The sequence below is a fragment of the Elaeis guineensis genome, chromosome 6, assembly GCF_000442705.2.
Source record: "Elaeis guineensis isolate ETL-2024a chromosome 6, EG11, whole genome shotgun sequence".
NCBI classification, from domain to species: Eukaryota; Viridiplantae; Streptophyta; class Magnoliopsida; order Arecales; family Arecaceae; genus Elaeis; species Elaeis guineensis.
This window is the reverse complement of record NC_025998.2, coordinates 34479262-34498627: the sequence shown is the minus strand read 5'-3', so window position 1 is coordinate 34498627 and position 19366 is coordinate 34479262. Positions and strand designations below refer to the sequence as shown.

Here is a 19366-nt window from a genome sequence, read left to right as displayed (position 1 = left end):
CCTGCAGTCGGGGCCGGGGACGGAGTCCGGCTCCCGTAGGAGTCCGGTCGAAGTCTTCCCGCGGTCGGAGTCGGCGAAGTCCGGCTTCCGTAGGAGTCCGTCTCTCGTGAAGAATTTGATCGACGCTGGTGGGGGTTTATCCATCGGCGGAACTTGGGAATGCTGCTGAGGCTCGGTCGCCGGAGAGATGTCGCCGAAGGTCGGACGCCGGTAGAATCCCTGAGTGGTCACTCCTAATACGAACTTCGGCTGGGGGAATTTTATACCCAACAATATTTATTTATGATACACTTGTTATTATATTTAAGAAGATGAATTTTAGCTTCGTGTTATCGTGGGTCCATCCTTCGGTAGCATGGCCGTGTTATGTTCCGGATTTAGGGCGTGATACCTACCGGCTAAATTTTTTTTGGTGTGGTCCTGGATTGTTACAATTATAACGGAACTGTTATTTTCTACAGCTAATCAATGACACTCAAGGACAAAGTAGCCTGTGATTGGACCTACAAAAGGATTAGAGCATGTTTATAATGTACATGTTATCTGACATGGTTTGTGTTTTGCATACCCTCTCGGCTTGTAAATATGAGCATGTTTCTTGTAAATTGGAAGGCTGTCTGGGACTTGAAAGCTTTCAGCATGGTGCTGTTAGCAAAATGGTGATGGCATTGGTTTTTTGCAGAATAACTGAATAATAGAAAATGGAGAAGAGTAATACAGTGAAATACTGCCACAGCAGATGGAGACATGGTGAGACATTGAACAGCCATTGGGTATATGCATCGTTCTTCTGGAAAGGGGGATTTTGCAGCGAGTCTTTCTTCTTTGCTGCGATCCAAGTTCCATTTTGGAGATGGTTGTTTAGTTGGATTTTGGAAGTACACTCTTGCTGCAATGGCTGTGAACTTGAATGGTTTTTTAACAGGATTCATCGAGAAGCCAAGGGCTAATTAGAGTTAAGATGGGGATGGCTATTCAGAGCAAGTTGTTATCAGGTGAAAATCTCATGAAGAATAACTTGTGGTTTGTTCTTGTGCCCTCCGTCTTGCTGTGCTGATGAGACTATGGATCATTTACTACTGGAGTGTCGTTTTGCTATGAGGGTGTTGGTAGTGCATATGTCCATGCCGCTACAACAAAAATGGCTATTAACAGCTTCTTCAAATTGTTTCGAGGCCCCACAAGACTCTAACACAAAATTGTCGAGGCTAAACTATGCCTATATTATCCTCATCCCCTGGAAATCAAACTGCTTGCTGGTAGGGGATTACATGCCAATAAGCCTAGAGAACAGTATCATCAAGATATTATCTAAGGTCCTTTCATATCATTTGAGACAGGTGCTTAGCTAGCTGGTTGATAATTCAGAGTTGGCCTTTATTAAAGACCGGCTGATATTTGATCTGAGAGCTATATTTCTGCTGCAGAGGTCATCTCCTATTGTAAGAGAGCTAAAGCCAAAGGTTGATCATTTAAATTGGATTTTGAAAAGGTATTTGATAGCATCTCTTGAGAGTTTTTAACCGAGTTGCTGACAAAAAGAGGGTCCAGGCCTTGGTGAATTTCTTGGGCATCAGCCTTACTGCATTGAGCTAGCTCTACAGCAATCATTAATTGCAAACAAGGCAAATGGTTCCAAAACACTCTCTCCTTGCTTACCTACATTGGTGGTGGATATCTGCGATGTACCCAATTTGCTGATGATACATTGATCCTTAGTAAAACTTCAAAGCACTCTCTCAACAGCCTCATTGATTCTCTACGACTATAAGCCTATGATGAGCTTAAAATAAATTTTCAGAAGTCGAGTTTGATCAGTATGGGCATATCCACAGCAAAGACACAAGCCAATTGCTCGAATTCTTGGCTGCCAAATGGCTAGTTTTCCGATTTCCTTACCTTGGTATCCGACTGCATTACTCGAGCTTGCAAAGAAGAGACCGGGGCTTTCTACTGGAGAAGATCCAAAAAGGCTTACCAAGGTGAGGATACCCTATCGCCTCACCCTCATAAATTCTATACTAAAGATGATACCAATTTATTGGATGTTTGGAATCAGCATAACAACCTGTGTCATTCAATAGATTAACCAGAATTTCCTATGGGAGGATCAAGACCAAGGAAAGAAAGCTAAACACCTCGCTTCTTGGTCCCAAGTCAGCAAGCCAAAGAAACTTGGGGAGTCTTGGCATCACTAACCCAACTATGGTCCATCAGACCCTCTTAATGAAGTGGTGGTGGAATATTATATTCATTATGATAAATATAATCTTCTTTAGATCCAGAATAACCTGGTCCTTACTTTAGGGAAATCAGCTATCATTATGATATATATAATATTCTTTAGATTCAAACTGTCAAATATTTTTTTCCTTTTCCATCGGAAATTACTAATTCACAAGTTCAAGGCTCTCTTTTATATTATTCTTTAAGAAGTTGCTTTTATTTTTGAATTAGTTGATCTAAACATACATTAGGAGTCAAATTTTAGGTTTCCCATGGCATTAGAATATCATTCTCCACGTTAACATCAACTAACACAACTATTTATTCTTCTCCGTCTTAAATTGACTAAAAAAGATTCTCACTCTCTCGTTTGTTTGCAAAGAAAACTGACGACTCTTATGTCTGATTTGGGAAGTTTATAGTGCAAGTAGTGTTTGAGACCGAGACATATATTTTGAAATTACGACTTGTTCGATTTAAATAAATATTCTTGCTGTCCTGTGTGAGATCAAGAACCGAATAGGGTGTTAGATTTTGAAAATTAGTACTTTTTTAATTTAAATAATTCTTCTTGTCTTCTGTGGAACAAGAACCGAGCGGTGTGTATGAGATCAGCCCTATTGTTTATTTTCCTTTTTCTTTTTTTGGTTCAACAAGACACCGATCATCAACACAGGGTAGCTCAACACCCTAGGGGCAAAAACGAGCAAAAAAAGAACAAAACCGCACCTCCTCACATCCATCTTCCAAATTTCAATGTGCTTATTTGCTTGAAGATGCTTTCCAACATTTGGTAACCAAATTGAAAATACTTCATCTTGAACACAGCAGGTTCCACCGCTCGAGTGCCTTAACATTTCTTCTCTAGAAAGACAGAATCCTTGGGCAGTTCTGAATGTTACAAAGTAGAGCAATGCAAAATCTACCTCTCCATAAACCTAAGATCTTTTCCAAGCACACTCACAAGCCCATCCGTAAACGCATCATACAAATGAGAAAGATTAAAAACAAAAACAAGGCCAGGTATACACATAGAATCCCTTCTATCTGACACAGAAGATACAAGCTGAAATGTGGACCATCTTCTTAGTGATTCTGAGGTCTCAATGCCATTCGATATTTGACATTCTTAATGATTCACGGTTCCCCATCTCTGGATCAAAATCAATAGGCCCTCACTTCAACAGAGCGGTGTCACCAGATGTGTATCAGAAGTTACACAGGTTTAACTGGCTGCTGAATTCCACCCTTCATCATTGCACAAAATTCCTCATAGTTGATCCTTCCATCCTGCAGTCAACATAAGATCAATAATGAGGATAGAATTTATGTATACCACACAACTTCAACTTATAACTCTCTTACATTATCTGTGTCAACTTCCGATATTATTTCCTTGATAGTAGATGCATCACCAATTCCATGCTCCTTCATTGCTGACTCCAATTCATCTCTTGTAATAAACCTGGTAAACAAAAGGGCAAGAGGAATGTCAGAGAACCCACTAAGAGTGCTATAGAAGCAATTAAACAATTTCAATTCAGACAGACGGCAGCAGCCTATGGATAAATTAATATCATAAGTTGTGCAAGCATATAAGACGCACCCACTGTTATCTTTATCAAAATACTGAAAAGCTTTGTATAGATGTTCATCTCGTTCAAGTTTGTGCCGATGCATCGTGGCAGTAATGAACTCAATGTAGTCAATGGTCCCATCTCCATCCACATCAGCCTGAAAGAAAATCACTTGGCAAAACAGCTAGGAAAATATTGATGAAAATAAAAGACTGCAATATTTGGTTTCCAGTTATCATCTTACAGCATCCATGAGCTGCTTTACTTCAGCCTCCGAGAGTCTTGACCCAAGTCGTGCCAATCCTGACTTGAGTTCTTCATATGTGATGGTACCACTTTTGTCGGTGTCTATATTGGTGAACATCTGTTTCAGCCCTTTAATTTCTTCTTCAGAAAGATTTTCCGCAATAACCTGTAAGTGGTTCAGTATGCATTCATAAGTACTGTAGTAGGAAGACACATTAAATCTAGAACATTTTCTTAACACCAACCTTTAGTGCCATCTTCTTGAGCTTGTTCATTGCTCTAAATTGTTTCATTCTAGAAAGAACAGCACTGTCTATAGGTTTATCAGATGCCTCTCCACCTTCTCTGATCCATGGATGCTCTGAGCAAACAGTCCCACCATTACATAAATAAGATGTTGGTAGTCAAAAAAATGTAGCTCCAAGTACCACTGTAATTGAGCAGCAGAAATTGATGAACTGCTTATATTGATACTGACCAAGAACTTGGGCTGACGTGATTCTTTTCTTTGGATCCTGTGTCAACATTTTCCTGACCAGATCTTTGGCGCTGTCTGATATAGATGGCCATGGATCACTTTCAAAGTCAATATATCCTTGCAAGATGGCATCAAATATCCCTTTCTCCGTTTCTGCAAAACCAGCATATTGACACAGCAAAAGAAGATTATAACATAACCATGCTTGAACGCATACATTCTCTCAAATGGAAATAATATAAGACAATACAAGCCCCTTAGTAGTGTTATCCTTACCAGCCCAAAAAGGGGGAACACCACTGAGAAGAATATATAAAATTACACCTGCACTCCATACATCTATTTCTTTCCCATAATTCCGTCGTAAAACTTCAGGAGCAACATAATAAGCACTTCCAACTATATCCCTGTACACTTTTTCTGGAGTAGCATTCATCCAAAACTAGTGAGCATAATCTTATCACCATAGTTTAAAAGCACAAGAGGACAGATGTATCAGAAAGCCTCTCGATAAATATCACAAATTTATTAAAAACATGCTTGCAATCATGACTATGTTGAGCAAAAAGAAGCTCAAACAAGAGCAAACTGCAACAACAAGAAGCATGATTTCCACCACCAATGCGAAACCAAGATGGCTTCACCTACATGAACAAGTTTTTGATCTAAAATGAAAAATGACTTTGTGAAGCTCAAAGTAATCAGGAGTCGGTTGAATTTGCCAATAAGAATCATATCTAAGATCAGCATTCTGGTGTCTTATTTATGACAGTGATTTAAACTCCTTGGACAGACAACCAACCCCATGTCTCCATTATCCTTGCAAGTGAATCGTCAAACTTTTGAAGCAAAAGTACAAAAGGTAACTTAGGAGCTCCCTTGAAAAAGAGAACTATCCTAGAAATCAGTGCTTAATCTTATACAAAACACATATGAATTTTACTGTTTAGTTCCATCATTAGGTTTCACTTTGCATGTGAATTATATTGCAGACAAATACAATTTTGTATGAGCATTTATTGGAAGTTTTGAAGCTTTTATAAAAACCAAATTTGCAGGCACCCATTACCTTCCACATGCTAGCCAGATCAAGCAAATAGCAAACATCCTTAGGATAGACAAAAATTAAAAAAATAAAATATATCTATGATGACAGGTTCTCACTAAAAATCAGTTTCTTTTTTCTTTTCCTTGTGCAACCCCCTAAAATCAAGAAGCAAATGACTTATATTTTCCTCTATTACAATAGCTAACTTTAGTTACTTTGCCCTGCAAGTCTTGATAATCATGGCAGATGTGATGCAGGAGCTAGGTTTGAACTAAGGCACTTTAAACATAAATGCTGGTCAACATTCATCAGAAATCCTGGCTTGCGCTTGTGAGAGTCGACAAATTGGTTTAAATGTGTTGATGAGTCAGTAGTTTTGGAATATGTGAAGCTACTGCTTATATTGTTTTAACTAGTCCAAGTGACTATAGGAAAAGTTTTACATCTAATACAGCAGATTCGGATTTAACAGTTCCCAAAATTTTAAAACACTTAACATTTGTATATCCCTCTGTCATTTAGTATGGAGATCCTCGTAGCCTGACAAAAGGAAATTTATGTATTTTTCATGTTATTACCAAAAATAACTTCAATGAGTTTGCAATCGCTGAGCTGTAATATCCTGTTCTAAATATCAAGCCCACTCGATTTTGGCCCTTCAAGCCCACGAAGGAAAAAAAAAAATTGAACAAAGACTCCCAACGGGACTCTTCTTCTTCCTCCCCTTGCCCGACTAGATCAAGGACTCCTAGGGTAACTAGGAACCCTAGGAAGAGCATATAAAATCCTCCCTTCCTCCTCCATAGCCGGCCACGACGAGCACCTGTTTCTTCCTCTTTTTCCTTTCAGATTTTCCCGTTGAAGCCGTCCACGCCCTCCTTGGGTTTGTCTCAAATTCTCTCTGGAGACCTCACCGAAGATGAAGGTAAGCCCCGGCCCTCTTTCCTCTCTTCCTTCTCCTCCTTCCCATAGCATGGCGCACCCTCACCAGCCGTCGGGTTCGTCGGAAAATCCATAAAAAGGCAAGATCCTGTTTTGCTCTGTTCGATCGAGCCATCTCCCTCCCTTTTCCGACCACCAGCGCCGCCGCCCATAGTGCCACGCCCCTAGGTTTGGACCCCCACCTCTTTACCTATCTTCTCCAAAGGTCATGGCCGTCAATGATCGGCCAATGATCAGAGAAAATTCAAGAAAAGGGGGCGGTCCCCTGTTTTTCCGATATCTTCTAAAATTTCACTGGCCAAACCTCGCCGTCCGCCATCTCTGGCTCCACCGCCGTCGGTCGCCGCTGCCGGACCATCGGCCTTGCCGTCGCATCCCATCGGACCACGGGCAAACATCCCTCTGGTCCCCTCCTGTTCGGCCAAAGAAAAGGAAAGAAAGAAGAAAAAAAGAAGAGAAGAAAAAAAAACAAAAAGAAAAAGAAGAAAAAAAAAAGGAGAAGAAAAAAGAGAGAATTTTCTCTCCTCTCTCTCTTTTCCTCTTTCTCTCCCCCTCTTTCTCTCTCTTTCTCTCTCTAAAATTTCTTTCCTTTCTCTCTCTAAGAAAGACCTATAAATCTTGTATCGGGCCATCCTTTCTTCTTTTAGGGATCCATGTTGACCTCAGTGAGATGATCCCGAATCGATTTAGTGCCCAGATGATCTATCGGACTAGTCATCCGGTCAATCACTTTTTTTTATTATTTAATTTTATTAAATATATGAAATAAAAACTAATCATGATTTAATATTTTAAATAGTGTTATCTGATTCATTTAAGGAAGACTAAAGATCTAGAACAATCGAGATAAGTGGATCTTATCCTCCTTATTTATTTTTAAAATTATCATATTTTCTATGTAAATAATCTGTTGTTGATGAAATCATGTTTTTCATAAAATAAGAATCAGCATATGTGATATGAAAAAGCATGTTTTATTATGAACATTGATTCCATAAATATGTTTTATGAAAATAGCATAGTTATGAAGTATGAATTTTATGATTTTTTCATCTATGTATATGTATGTTTTAAGAAAAAGATATAAAGATTTCAAAAGCTCTCAGATAGCTATGAACGAATCCCTTCAGGAAGATCGATATCCGGAGCTAGCATCCATATGAAATATGGCCCCACCAACGGGTATAAAGTTGGCATACGAAACAAGAACTCTGTCGATTCAGAAACATGGCCCTGTCACAAGTATAATAATAACCTTAGCACGAATATCTGTGAGCAATATTTTAAAACATGATACAAATACATGACAAGAATGATTTATGATTCATGATAATGAAATATACATAATTTATGCATGCATGATGGGTTTATAACTTGTTTTATTATATGCTCTATGAAATACTTATTTTTTTAATATCTGTTACTTTCTAAATATTGCATTATCATAGAAAACTTATGCTTGATCCGGTAAGGAAGCACAAATTCTACTTACTGGGCTAGTGTAGCTCATATTCTTTTTATTTTTTTCTTGCATAGAGAAATAAGGTTAAGACCGGTTTAGGAAATCAAGACTTAGGGATCTGCAAAGCAAGCTTGAAAATTTTGTAGTGAAAATTTAGTTTATTTTATGATCATGGACTTGTAGTTATTTAATTTTGAATTTTGAGACTTGGGTTGATATTTACTTTTGGATTTAGATGCTCTGAACCAGTTTTGATTTAATTAAATATTTGAATTAAACTTTATTATTATTTTTATTTATGATGCATCTGTTATTATATTTAAGAAGTTGAATGTTGGCTTCGTATTATCACGAGCTGTATCCCTTGATAGCATGACCGTGTTATGTCTCAGATTTGGAGCGTGACATTTTATGGTATTAGAGCTATAGGATTGATCATGGATAGAATTTAAAATCTAACAGTGGATAGTTAGATCACGTATAGTTAGATTCTAACTTAATTGAATAAAGAAGGATAAATTTTATTAACTATACTACTGCCCTATTATAGAAATGGAATAATATTAAATTTTGGATAGAAAACGATGAGCGACAGGGAGGATGAAACCTTGGCAAATATGGTTGCTAGAACAAGAGGAGCAAGAATGACATCGCGGAGAGCTGCCAACCAACTAGTTGAGCGGGCTCCTAATGCACCGGCCACTCAGGCAAATATTGCTGGTGTATGTCAAGTGGTGGCCCAGCTTATCCAGCAGCAGCAGCAGACACAAGCTGCTCCTCGACCTACATCATCTATGGAGTCATACTATGAGTGATTCAAAAGGCTCAACCCATCACTATTTGAAGGTGGACTTGATCCTATGATTGCAGAGACATGGATTCAAGAGATGGAGAAGATGTTCGATGTCCTACAGTATCTCGAAGACGTGAAGGTCAAATTAGCTATGCCTATGTTGAAAGGGAACGCTGAGTTTTGGTAGACCGCAATAAAAGCTGCCTATGGGAATAATAATGACCAGCTGACTTGGGAGGAGTTCAAAGGAATATTTTATGATCAGTACTTCCCAGAGACAATGAGATTGGTAAAAGAGAATGAGTTTCTGACCTTAAAGCAAAAGGATGACATGACAGTATTGGAATATGCCAACAAATTTAACGAGCTAGGCCGCTTCTGCCCCCAGCTTATGGAGTTCGAAAAGAACAAAGCCAACAGATTTGAACAAGGTCTAAAATATAGAATTCAGTCTCGTCTGTCTTCTCATATTTTCAATAACTACAAAGACATGCTGGAACGAACTTTGAAGGTAGAGTCAGAATTAAAAAAATCAGATCTGAAAAGAGGAGATAGAAAAAGACCAAGATCAACAGGAAATTCAAAGGATCAGCAAAAAAATTTCAAAAATAATAACTCTGATAAGAAGAAAGAATCTATATTCTGTTCATAATGCGGAAAAAATTATAATGAATCTTGTCTCAAGAAGACAGGAGCATGCTTCTCATGTAGTGAGAAAAGACATATGGCTCGTGACTGCCCAAATAAGAAAAAAGATGACTCCAGACCTACCAGACCAGCTGACCAAAAACAGAAAGAAAATGCACGAGTGTTTGCTTTAACCCAACAGGAAGCCAATGCAAGTGATCAAATGGTGACAAGTACTATCCCAGTTAATTCCATAAGTGCTCGTGTGCTATTTGATTCCGATTCTTCTCACTCTTTTATATCTCTGAAGTTTGCTACTTTTTTGAATTGTATGCCTGATGAATTGATTAAGCCGTTATATGTTAGCACACCTCTTAAGAACATTGCTATTGCTAACATTATTTTTAAGAATTGCACAATCCAAATAGGAGAAAGAGAATTAGCAGCAGATCTGATGTAGTTAAATATGCATGATTTTGACATTATTCTTGGGATGAACTGGTTATCCTCGAACCATGCCTATATTGATTGTTTTGGAAAAAGAGTGGTATTTCAAATTTCGGATGAGCCGCAGTTCTTCTTTCAAGGCGAAGCTCATAATGCGAAATCCAAACAGTTTAAGCCTTCTTCGAGTATCATTTCAGTTATGAATGCAAGGAAGGCTTTAAGAAAAGGATGCAAGACATTTTTGGCCTATGTAGTGAACGCCCAGAAGGAGAAGATAGAGTTGGACGATATTCCAATTGTCAAGAAATTTCTTGATGTTTTTTCAGATGAGCTACCTGGGTTGCCTCTAGATTGTGAGATTGAATTTAAAATTGATATCACACCAGAAATCAGACCTATATCGAAATCTCCTTATCAGATGGCTCCTGTGAAAATACGTGAATTAAAGGTTCAACTACAAGAACTTTTGGATAAGAAGTTTGTCCGGCCAAGTACATCACCAGGGGGAGCTCCTGTATTATTTATGAAAAAGAAGGATGGGAATATGCGATTATGCATTGACTATCGAGAGCTGAACAAAGTAACTATGAAGAATAAATATCCTCTTCCTTGAATAGATGACTTATTTGATCAACTACAAGGTGCTCAAGTCTTCTCCAAAATTAATCTACGATCAGGTTATTATCAGCTAAGAATTAGAGAAGAAGATGTGCCTAAGACTGCATTCAGAACCAGATATGGCCATTATGAATTTTTAGTAATGCCTTTTGGACTAACCAATGCACCGGTTGCTGTTATGGATATGATGAATAGGATCTTCAAGCCGTATATGGATCAGTTCGTTGTTATTTTTATTGATGATATTCTAATTTATTCTAAAAGTAAAGAGGAACATAAAAGACATTTGAGGATTGTGCAACAAACCTTGAGGGAAGAGAAACTCTTCGCCAAGCTCAGTAAGTGTGAGTTCTGGTTGGACAGTGTCGTCTTCCTCGGCCATATAATATCTAAAGAAGGAATCTCAGTCGACCTAAAGAAAATAGAAGCCGTGATGAATTGGCCTCGCCCGACTAATGTGACAGAAGTTAGAAACTTTTTAAGCTTTGCTGGTTATTATAAAAGATTCATGGAGGGGTTTTCTCAAATTACAATTCCTCTAATCCACTTGATCCAGAAACGAGTAAAATTTGAGTGGAGCAGTGAATATGACCAGAATTTTTAAGATCTGAAGCAACGATTGATATCTGCCCCAGTTCTTACTTTACCTTCTAGTAATGGAGGATTTGTTATTTATAGCAATGCTTCCAAGAAGGGATTAGGCTGTGTATTGATGCAGAATGATAAGGTGATAGCCTATGCTTCTCGACAACTGAAACCCTATGAGCAGAACTATCCGACACATGATTTGAAGTTAGCAGCTATAATTTTGCCTTGAAGATTTGGCGACATTATTTATATGGAGAATCATGTGAAATTTTTACTGACCATAAGAGCTTAAAGTACTTATTTACTCAAAAAGAGCTGAATATGAGGCAAAGAAGGTGGTTTGAACTATTAAAGGACTATGATCTAAATTTTAAATATCATCCTGGAAAAGCCAATGTGGTGGTAGATGCACTTAGTAGGAAATCCACAACAAATGTGACGGCCTTGCTTTCTACTCAGTGACAAATTCTGAAGGATCTTGAAGATTTGCAAATTGAAGTGATCAGTACTGATGTTAAGAATGTGTTAGCCAATTTAATGGTACAACCAGCCTTGATTGAACTAATAAAAGCGGCCCAACAGAATGATATTCGTTTATGTCAGTTCAAAAAGGACATAGAGAAAGGGTTACGACCTGAGCTTAGAATTCATTCAAATGGTACTCTATATTTTGAGAACAAATTATGTATACTTAGAGATCCCGAACTAAAGAAAAAAATTTTGGAGGAAGTTCATAAATCTCGCTTCTCTGTTCATCCTGACAGTATAAAGATGTACAGAGATTTAAAATAACATTTTGATGGAACGGAATGAAGCAGGAGATAGCTCAGTTTGTATCTCGATGCTTGGTATACCAGCAAGTAAAAGCCAAACATCAAAGACCAGCTGGTTTGCTAAAACCATTAGAGATATCAGAAGGATTTCGTCATAGGACTTCCAAGAACAGCGAGAAAGAACGATGCAGTGTGGATGATTGTTGATCGGCTTACTAAATCAGCTCACTTTTTATCCTTTCGAGTTGGTACTCCACTTGATAAGTTAGCACGGATGTATATTAATGGAATAGTGCATCTGCATAGTGTTTCAGTAAGCATTGTGTCTGATTGAGATCCATGATTCGTATCTAGATTTTGAAAAAGCTTTCAAGATGCTATGGGGATCGAATTGAGGCTTAGTACTGCTTTTCATCCTCAGACCGATGGCCAATCTGAAAGAACAATTCAAACTCTTGAGGATATATTGAAAGCTTGTACTTTCGATTATGGATGATATTGGGATGATCATGTGACTCTAACAAAATTTGCTTATAATAACAGTTTTCATTCTAGTATCAAGATGGCACCCTATGAAGCCTTATATGGAAGAAAGTGTAGATCTCCTTTGCATTGGGATGACGTTGGTGAAAAAAATTATTGGGTCTCAAGTTAGTTCAAGATGCTAGAGAAAAAATTCATCTGATCAAAAGAAGACTCAAGGCAGCTCAAGATAGACAGAAAAATTGGGCTGATAGAAAGAGGAGAGAATTGAAATTTCAAGTCGGCGATCATGTTTTCTTAAAAGTATCACCTATAAAAGGTGTCATGAGATTTGGGAGGCATGGCAAGCTAAGTCCGCGATATATTGGACCTTTTGAAATTTTGAGCAGAGTAAAAGATGTTGCTTACGAACTAGCTTTACCACCAAAATTGTCCAAAGTGCACAATGTCTTTCATGTTTCACTGCTGAGGAAGTTTGTACCTAATCCAAATAATGTGGTAAAGTACGAGCCATTGAAAGTTCATGAAGACTTAACTTAGGAAGAGTTTTTCCTCCGAATTATTGATCGAAAAGAGCAAGTCCTAAGACGACGCATAATTCCATATGTGAAGATCCATTGGAGCAATCATGAAGAGAGAGAGGCTACTTGGGAGCTTGAAGATGATATGAAGTCAAGATATCCTCACTTGTTTGATAATGAAGGTACATTAAGTTTCGAGAATGAAATTTTTTTTAAGGAGGGTAGAATGTAATATCCTATTCTAAAAATCAAGCCCACTCGATTTTGGCCCTTCAAGCCCATGGAGAAAAAAAAAATTGAATGAAGACTCCCAACGGGAGTCTTCTTCTTCCTCCCCTTGCCCGACTAGATCAAGGACTCCTGGGGCAAAGAGAAACCCTAGAAAGAGCCCATAAAATCCTTCCTTCCTTCTCCATAGCCGGTCACGACGAGCACCATGTCTTCCTCTTCTTCCTTTCAGATTATCCCATTGAAGCCATCCATGCCCTCCTTGGGTTTGTCTCAAATTCTCATCGGAGACCTCACCAGAGATGAAGGTAAGCCCCGGCCCTCCTTCCTCTCTTCCTTCCCCTCCTTCCCATGGCATGGCGCACCCTCACCAGTCATCGGGTTCGTTGGAAAATCCATAAAAAGGTAAGATCCTATTTTGCTCTGTTCGATCGAGCCATCTCCCTCCCTTTTCCAGCCACCAGCACCGCCGCCCATGGTGCCACACCCCTAGATTTGGACCCCCACCTCTCTACCTATCTTCTCCGAAGGTCATGGCCGCCAATGATCGGCCAATGATCGGAGAAAATTCAAGAAAAGGGGACGATCCCCTATTTTTTCGATATCTTCTAAACTCTCACCGATCGAATCTCGCCGTTGGCCATCTCTGGCTCCACCGCCGTCGGTCGCCGCTGCCGGACCATCGGTCTTGCTGCCGCATCCCGTCGAACCACGGGCAAACGTCCCTCTGGTCCCCTCTTGTTCGGCCAAAGAAGAGGAAAGAAAGAAGAAAAGAAGAAGAGAAGAAAAAAAAGAAAAAGAAAAAAAGAGAAGAAAAAGAGAGAATTTTTTCTCTCCTCTCTCTTTCCCTCTTTCTCTCTTTTTCTCTCTCTAAAATTTTTTCTCTTTTCTCTCTCTAAGAAAGACCTATAAATCTTGTATCGGATCATCCTTTCTTCTTTTAGGGATCCATGTTGATCTCAGTGAGATGACTCCGAATCGATTTAGTACCCAGATGGTCTGTCGGACTGGTCATTCAGTCAACCACTTTTTTTTATTATTTAATTTGATTAAATATATGAAATAAAAATTGATTATGATTTAATATTTTAAATAGGATTATCTGATTTATTTAAAGAAGACTAAAGATCTAGGACGATCGAGATAAGTAGATCTTATGCTTCTTATTTATTTTTAAAATTATCATATTTTCTATGCAAATAATCTGTTGTTGATGAAATCATGTTTTTCATAAAATAAGAATCAGCATATGTGATATGAAAAAGCATGTTTTATTATGAACATTGATTTCATAAATATATTTTATGAAAATAACATAGTTATGAAGCATGAATTGTACGATTTTTTCATCTATGTATATGTATGTTTTAAGAAAAAGATATAAAGATTTCAAAGACTCTCAGATAGCTATGAATGAATCTCTTCAGAAAGGTCAACATCCGGAGCTAGCATCCATACGAAACATGGCCCCGCCAACGGGTATAAAGTTGGCATACGAAATAAGAACTCTGTCGATTAAGAAACATGACCCTGTCATAGGTATAATAGTGACCTTAGCATGAATATCTGTGAACAATATTTTGAAATATGATACGAATACATGACAAGAATGATTTACGATTCATGATTGTGAAATATACATAATTTATGCATGCATGATGGGTTAATAACTTGTTTTATTATATGCTCTATGAAATATTTATTTTTATAATATCTGTTACTTTCTAAATATTGTATTATCATAGAAAACTTATGCTTGATTCGGTAAGGAAGCGCAAGTTCTACTTACTGGGCTAGTGTAGCTCATATTCTTTTTTTTTTGTATAGAAAAATAAGGTTAGGACCGATAAAGAAAATCCAAGCTTGAGGATCTGCGAAGCAAGCTTGAAAATTTTGTAGTGGAAGTTTAGTTTATTTTATGATCATGGACTTGTAGTTATTTAATTTTGAATCTTGAGACTTGAGTTGATATTTACTTTTGGATTTAGATGCTTTGAACCAATTTTGATTTAATTAAACATTTGAATTAAACTTTATTATTACTTTTATTTATGATGCATCTGTTATTACATTTAAGAAGATGAATGTTGGCTTTGTGTTATCATGAGCTGTATCCCTTGATAGCATGGCCATGTTATGTCCCAGATTTGGGGCGTGACATGCTGAGCAGGCCATGATAAACATCAGGATACATAAGGATTATAATATTTACATAGGTTTAAGTTCAGATTGTTTAACTACATAGGATAATAGAATTTATTGTTGATTTAAGGTCCAGACTAATTAAATACTTGGCGAGCTCTATAACATGCACTAAGAAAAAGAATGCATAACCTCTACTCATAGTGAGATTCGAAAGAAAAGCTGATAGTCTAATTATGCATAGTTGGTATGCAACAGGCCATCAGGCCTTCTTTTTGGTATACTAAGTCTATAAAACCCCAGTTCAAGGAAAAGTGAAACATGATCCTTTTTTGATATGTGAAGCACCAACCTTTAGCCACCTTAAGTAATATTACTCAAACATTATTATAGAAAAGAAAGGCAGTTGTTACTTGTTGCAATGCAAGAAATACTGGTCAAAATAAAATGATTTGATTATCTTACATCCAGTTTGGCATTAGAGCTTCAAAGGTGTCACCAATTCATGATGCTTGATCACCTCATCCATAAGAAGTAGATTGCCAAAATTATGAAAAAGACATAAGGAATTCTCAAAGATAATGGACACAATTTCTGAACAAAAGCCGAGTATGTTTTAATCATTACATCTGTCTCATATCCACATCTCATCCAAACATAAGAAGACAGTTGTTGAATATCACAAGAAATTCATAAATTGGACAAGTGGATAATATCCATGCCATCTTAATAGATAGAGTAACCATCATGTTGAAGTTGCTTATGATGAAGTTCCAATGGATAGAAAACCATGATTATTAAATAACAAAGAACCACCAACAATGTAAAACAATAACAGTAATCAGCAAGCCTCCTTAGGAATCATGCATCCTTCTTAGCCATATATTCCATTGAGGCTACCTTCTCTTTCCTTCAAAGTGCATATGGGTTTATCTTATGTCACTCCCCCTTTTCTAACCTCTCTAAAAGAAATCCAAGTCCCTCTCCAAATTGAAACTCTCCTTTTTTCTCCATAGCAGCTACCTCTACCATCTTAGTTTCTCATAATTTTGTCCATCTCTAGTTGCCATACCTCTGCTACCTTCCATTCCCTCCTTCACACCTTACTTCTCCCACACAACCACCTGAATATATTCCTCCATAGTGCCAAACTTCCCTTGTTGCGCAATATTCTGATCCATAAGACGGTGCAAACTTTATTCTTAAAAAACTTATTCTGAAGTCCCAACTATGGCAATTATACAACACAAACTCACTTTCGAGTGCCAGAAGCAACAATTATACAATACCACAAAGCCCTGTACTTCATCCAGCACATTTGCCTATATCTTCTTTCCTCTGTCAAAAGGTTTTAAGCTAAATCTCTCTCTTTAGTATTTAAACAGGGAGATTATTCACAAGCATCCTCCATAATTTTGTTTCCCAGAAGCTAACCCTCCAATGAGAACTGTGTGCCATTACCATTCTTACCAAATCTCACCATCTCTCCCCCATACTGTCTTGGATCTAAACTTTCCACCACCAAACTTCTCATTGTTACATTTGATTTCCCTCAAATCTTATTCAACAACTCTTTTAGTTTAATCAACATCTGATTTGACATCACTTTTTGGCAAAGCTTTTAGGCTTCAACTTAACCTATTACAGTTTTAACTTTAATAATATTAAACTAACAGTGTAGATTCCCTATGACAAAGAATATGTCATCAGCATCATAATTCAAATTCAGAATACAATACTGCATCCTTTCCCAAATTTTCCCCTTCATTCACTATTGAACCTTGTATAACCTACTATTATCAAGTCTCCTCTTCCTATAAGTAAGCCCTTCTCATAATATGCCCACTAAAGCACTAATCTTCACTCCACATACATATCAATCCAATTCACCTGACCAAAGGATGGTAGGCCAAAAAGAATAACAAATTGTTCGAACTTCTAGCTCCAAAAGCTCTCTATTTCCCTTCTTACTCATTAAAGTTTAAAAGTCCACATTCAGAAGACTTTTTCAGGTGCTAAAATCCTATCAGCGGTAAATTTCTTTCTTTTTTTTTTTTTTTGAGAAAAAGAGTCTTGGAAACATTACTGGTAAACAAGTCATTCAAAAAGAAAATCTTGATGACTTGGTTAAATCAAATTGAGTCAAGCTTTCTCATAGTTTTATTAGCAAGATCCATGAAATACCTAAAGTGGGTAATGTTCATGTTTATTTTGATATGTAATTCCAAATTATACAGTTTGAATGGCGGATTATCCATCTAATAACAATAGTTTCTTAGCTTATTGGCAAAAAATAATAATAACATGCACCCATGATAGGTAGTGGCTGCTACTGATGCTTCCAAACCATGTTTGAAAATTTGTATCACATTAACACAGATATTACAAATCTCAACAGGTTCAGGTCTGTGAGTACTAATCCCAACAAATCAATAATGCATGTAGAATATCTTCTTCATCTACAGCCCTCTTCCCATACAGCTCAACTGATTTCCAGTTACGTTACGAAAGAACCATCAGCATGCCTTAAAAAAACCTCCAGGTAGACATTAAGTATTAATTTGAAAGGACTCATATGTATGAAATCCAATAGTTGAATTCCTCTTTTCCACTCAAAAAATATATCCCATAATTGAAGAAAAATGCAAGATGTTTTTCATAATTCAATCTGATTCCTTTCAATCTCATATAAAGATGCAATATGGCATAAGAAAATATAATTTACCAAAACATACAAGATATCTTAACTAAGAATCAAGAAAATAAACATGACGATCTTTCCATATAAAAAATTATGACAAGTATTAAAAATAAACCAATTCCCTTTTGGAGCTGGGTAACTCTCCACGCACTGAATGTTATATAATAGGAATTAATGGAAACACTTGGCTAATTCTCTACGGATTAAATGCCTTCACTAATGAAAGTGCATATATATTCATAAAGCATTAATTTTTACCATCCTCGATGAAGACGGAGAGACCAAAGTCGGTGGCCTTGAGCATGGCCCCCTCATCCTTGGTGGCCAGCAAGAAATTCTCCGGCTTGAGGTCGCGGTGCATCACCCCCATGAAGTGGCAGATGTGCACGACGTTGACGATGGCCCGGCAGATGGTGGCGGCGGCGCGCTCCGAGTAGTGGCCCTTGGCGATGATCCGGTCGAAGAGCTCCCCTCCCTCGCACAGCTCCATCACCAGATTCACCGAGTGCCGGTCCTCGTACGCCCCCTTGAATTCCACGATGTTCGCCTGCCCCGTCAGGTGCTGCATGATCTGCACCTCCCGTCGGATGTCCTCCCGGTCGTTCGCGCTCGACAGCTTCCGCTTCGAGATCGACTTGCACGCGTACCGCTTCCCGGTTGCCATCTCCGTGCACAGGTACGTCACGCCGAATTGCCCGCGCCCCAGCTCCTTCCCCAGGGTGTAGAACGACCGCACGTCCTCGAATGCCTTGCCCAGGATCGTGTCGGGGCCTCGCGGCGCCGCGATGACCGGAAAGGGGGCGGGGGCGGGGGCGGGGGCGGGGATGGAGGGCTTCACGGGAGAAGGAGGGACCTGCCGGGTCTCGGTCGTCGTCGGCCGCGGCGGCGGCGGCTGAGGCTGGTTGTAGCCATGATAGGAAGAAGGGGGTTGGCTGGGCTTCAGCTGTTGCTGGTGGGAGCTGTACCCATTGGCTCCTCCTCCTCCTCCTCTGCGTCCGAGATCTCTCTCTTTACTGCAGCAGTGGCCCATCTCTCAGAGGTTCAAGAAAAACGGAAGGGTAATCGGGGAGGGAGAACGGGAGAAAGAGCGGATGGGAGGGGATCGAATTGGAGGAGCTTTGAAAGAATAAGGTTCACGAATGGTACAAGTTTAGGAGAGGTTTGATAGAGAGAGGGACAGGAAGGCACCGCCGCTGACTCAGTCGTGACTACAACTAATTCAGAAGGATGGGCGAAGATTCCCCTTTGCCAATCTTGCTCTTGCTCCACTTTAGTCCTCTATTTTTTTTTTCAGAAAAAGAATTTTTTATATATATTCTTTGTGTTTGCCTTGGTATGACCGATGGTGAGGGGAGGGAACGAAGAGGGCATACATCATTGGACCACTGCTTGCGATAAATAGACTCCCATTAGGTGTACCTCTGAAAACTGCTGCTTCTTTTAGTCACAGTGAGCGTTCACCTGCT

General features: G+C 38.6%; 1 protein-coding gene across 2 annotated transcripts; it reads right to left on the bottom strand.

Annotated features, from left to right (window-relative positions):
* Positions 1-3044: 3044 nt before the first annotated feature.
* LOC105046864 (calcium-dependent protein kinase 2) lies at positions 3045-19133 on the bottom strand. 2 transcript variants are annotated; one of them, XM_010925607.3, is made up of 8 exons: positions 18159-19128; positions 4804-4947; positions 4528-4680; positions 4295-4410; positions 4048-4215; positions 3833-3960; positions 3592-3691; positions 3045-3516 (listed from the first exon to the last, which is right to left on the bottom strand). In XM_010925607.3, exons 1-8 carry the CDS (start codon positions 18928-18930, stop codon positions 3442-3444), a joined length of 1656 nt encoding a protein of 551 aa, XP_010923909.1. In that variant the 5' UTR covers positions 18931-19128; the 3' UTR covers positions 3045-3441. The 2 variants fall into 2 exon arrangements, with proteins under 2 accessions (XP_010923909.1, XP_010923910.1); XM_010925608.4 differs by lacking the exon at positions 4804-4947 and having other exon boundaries at positions 18159-19133.
* Positions 19134-19366: the final 233 nt, after the last annotated feature.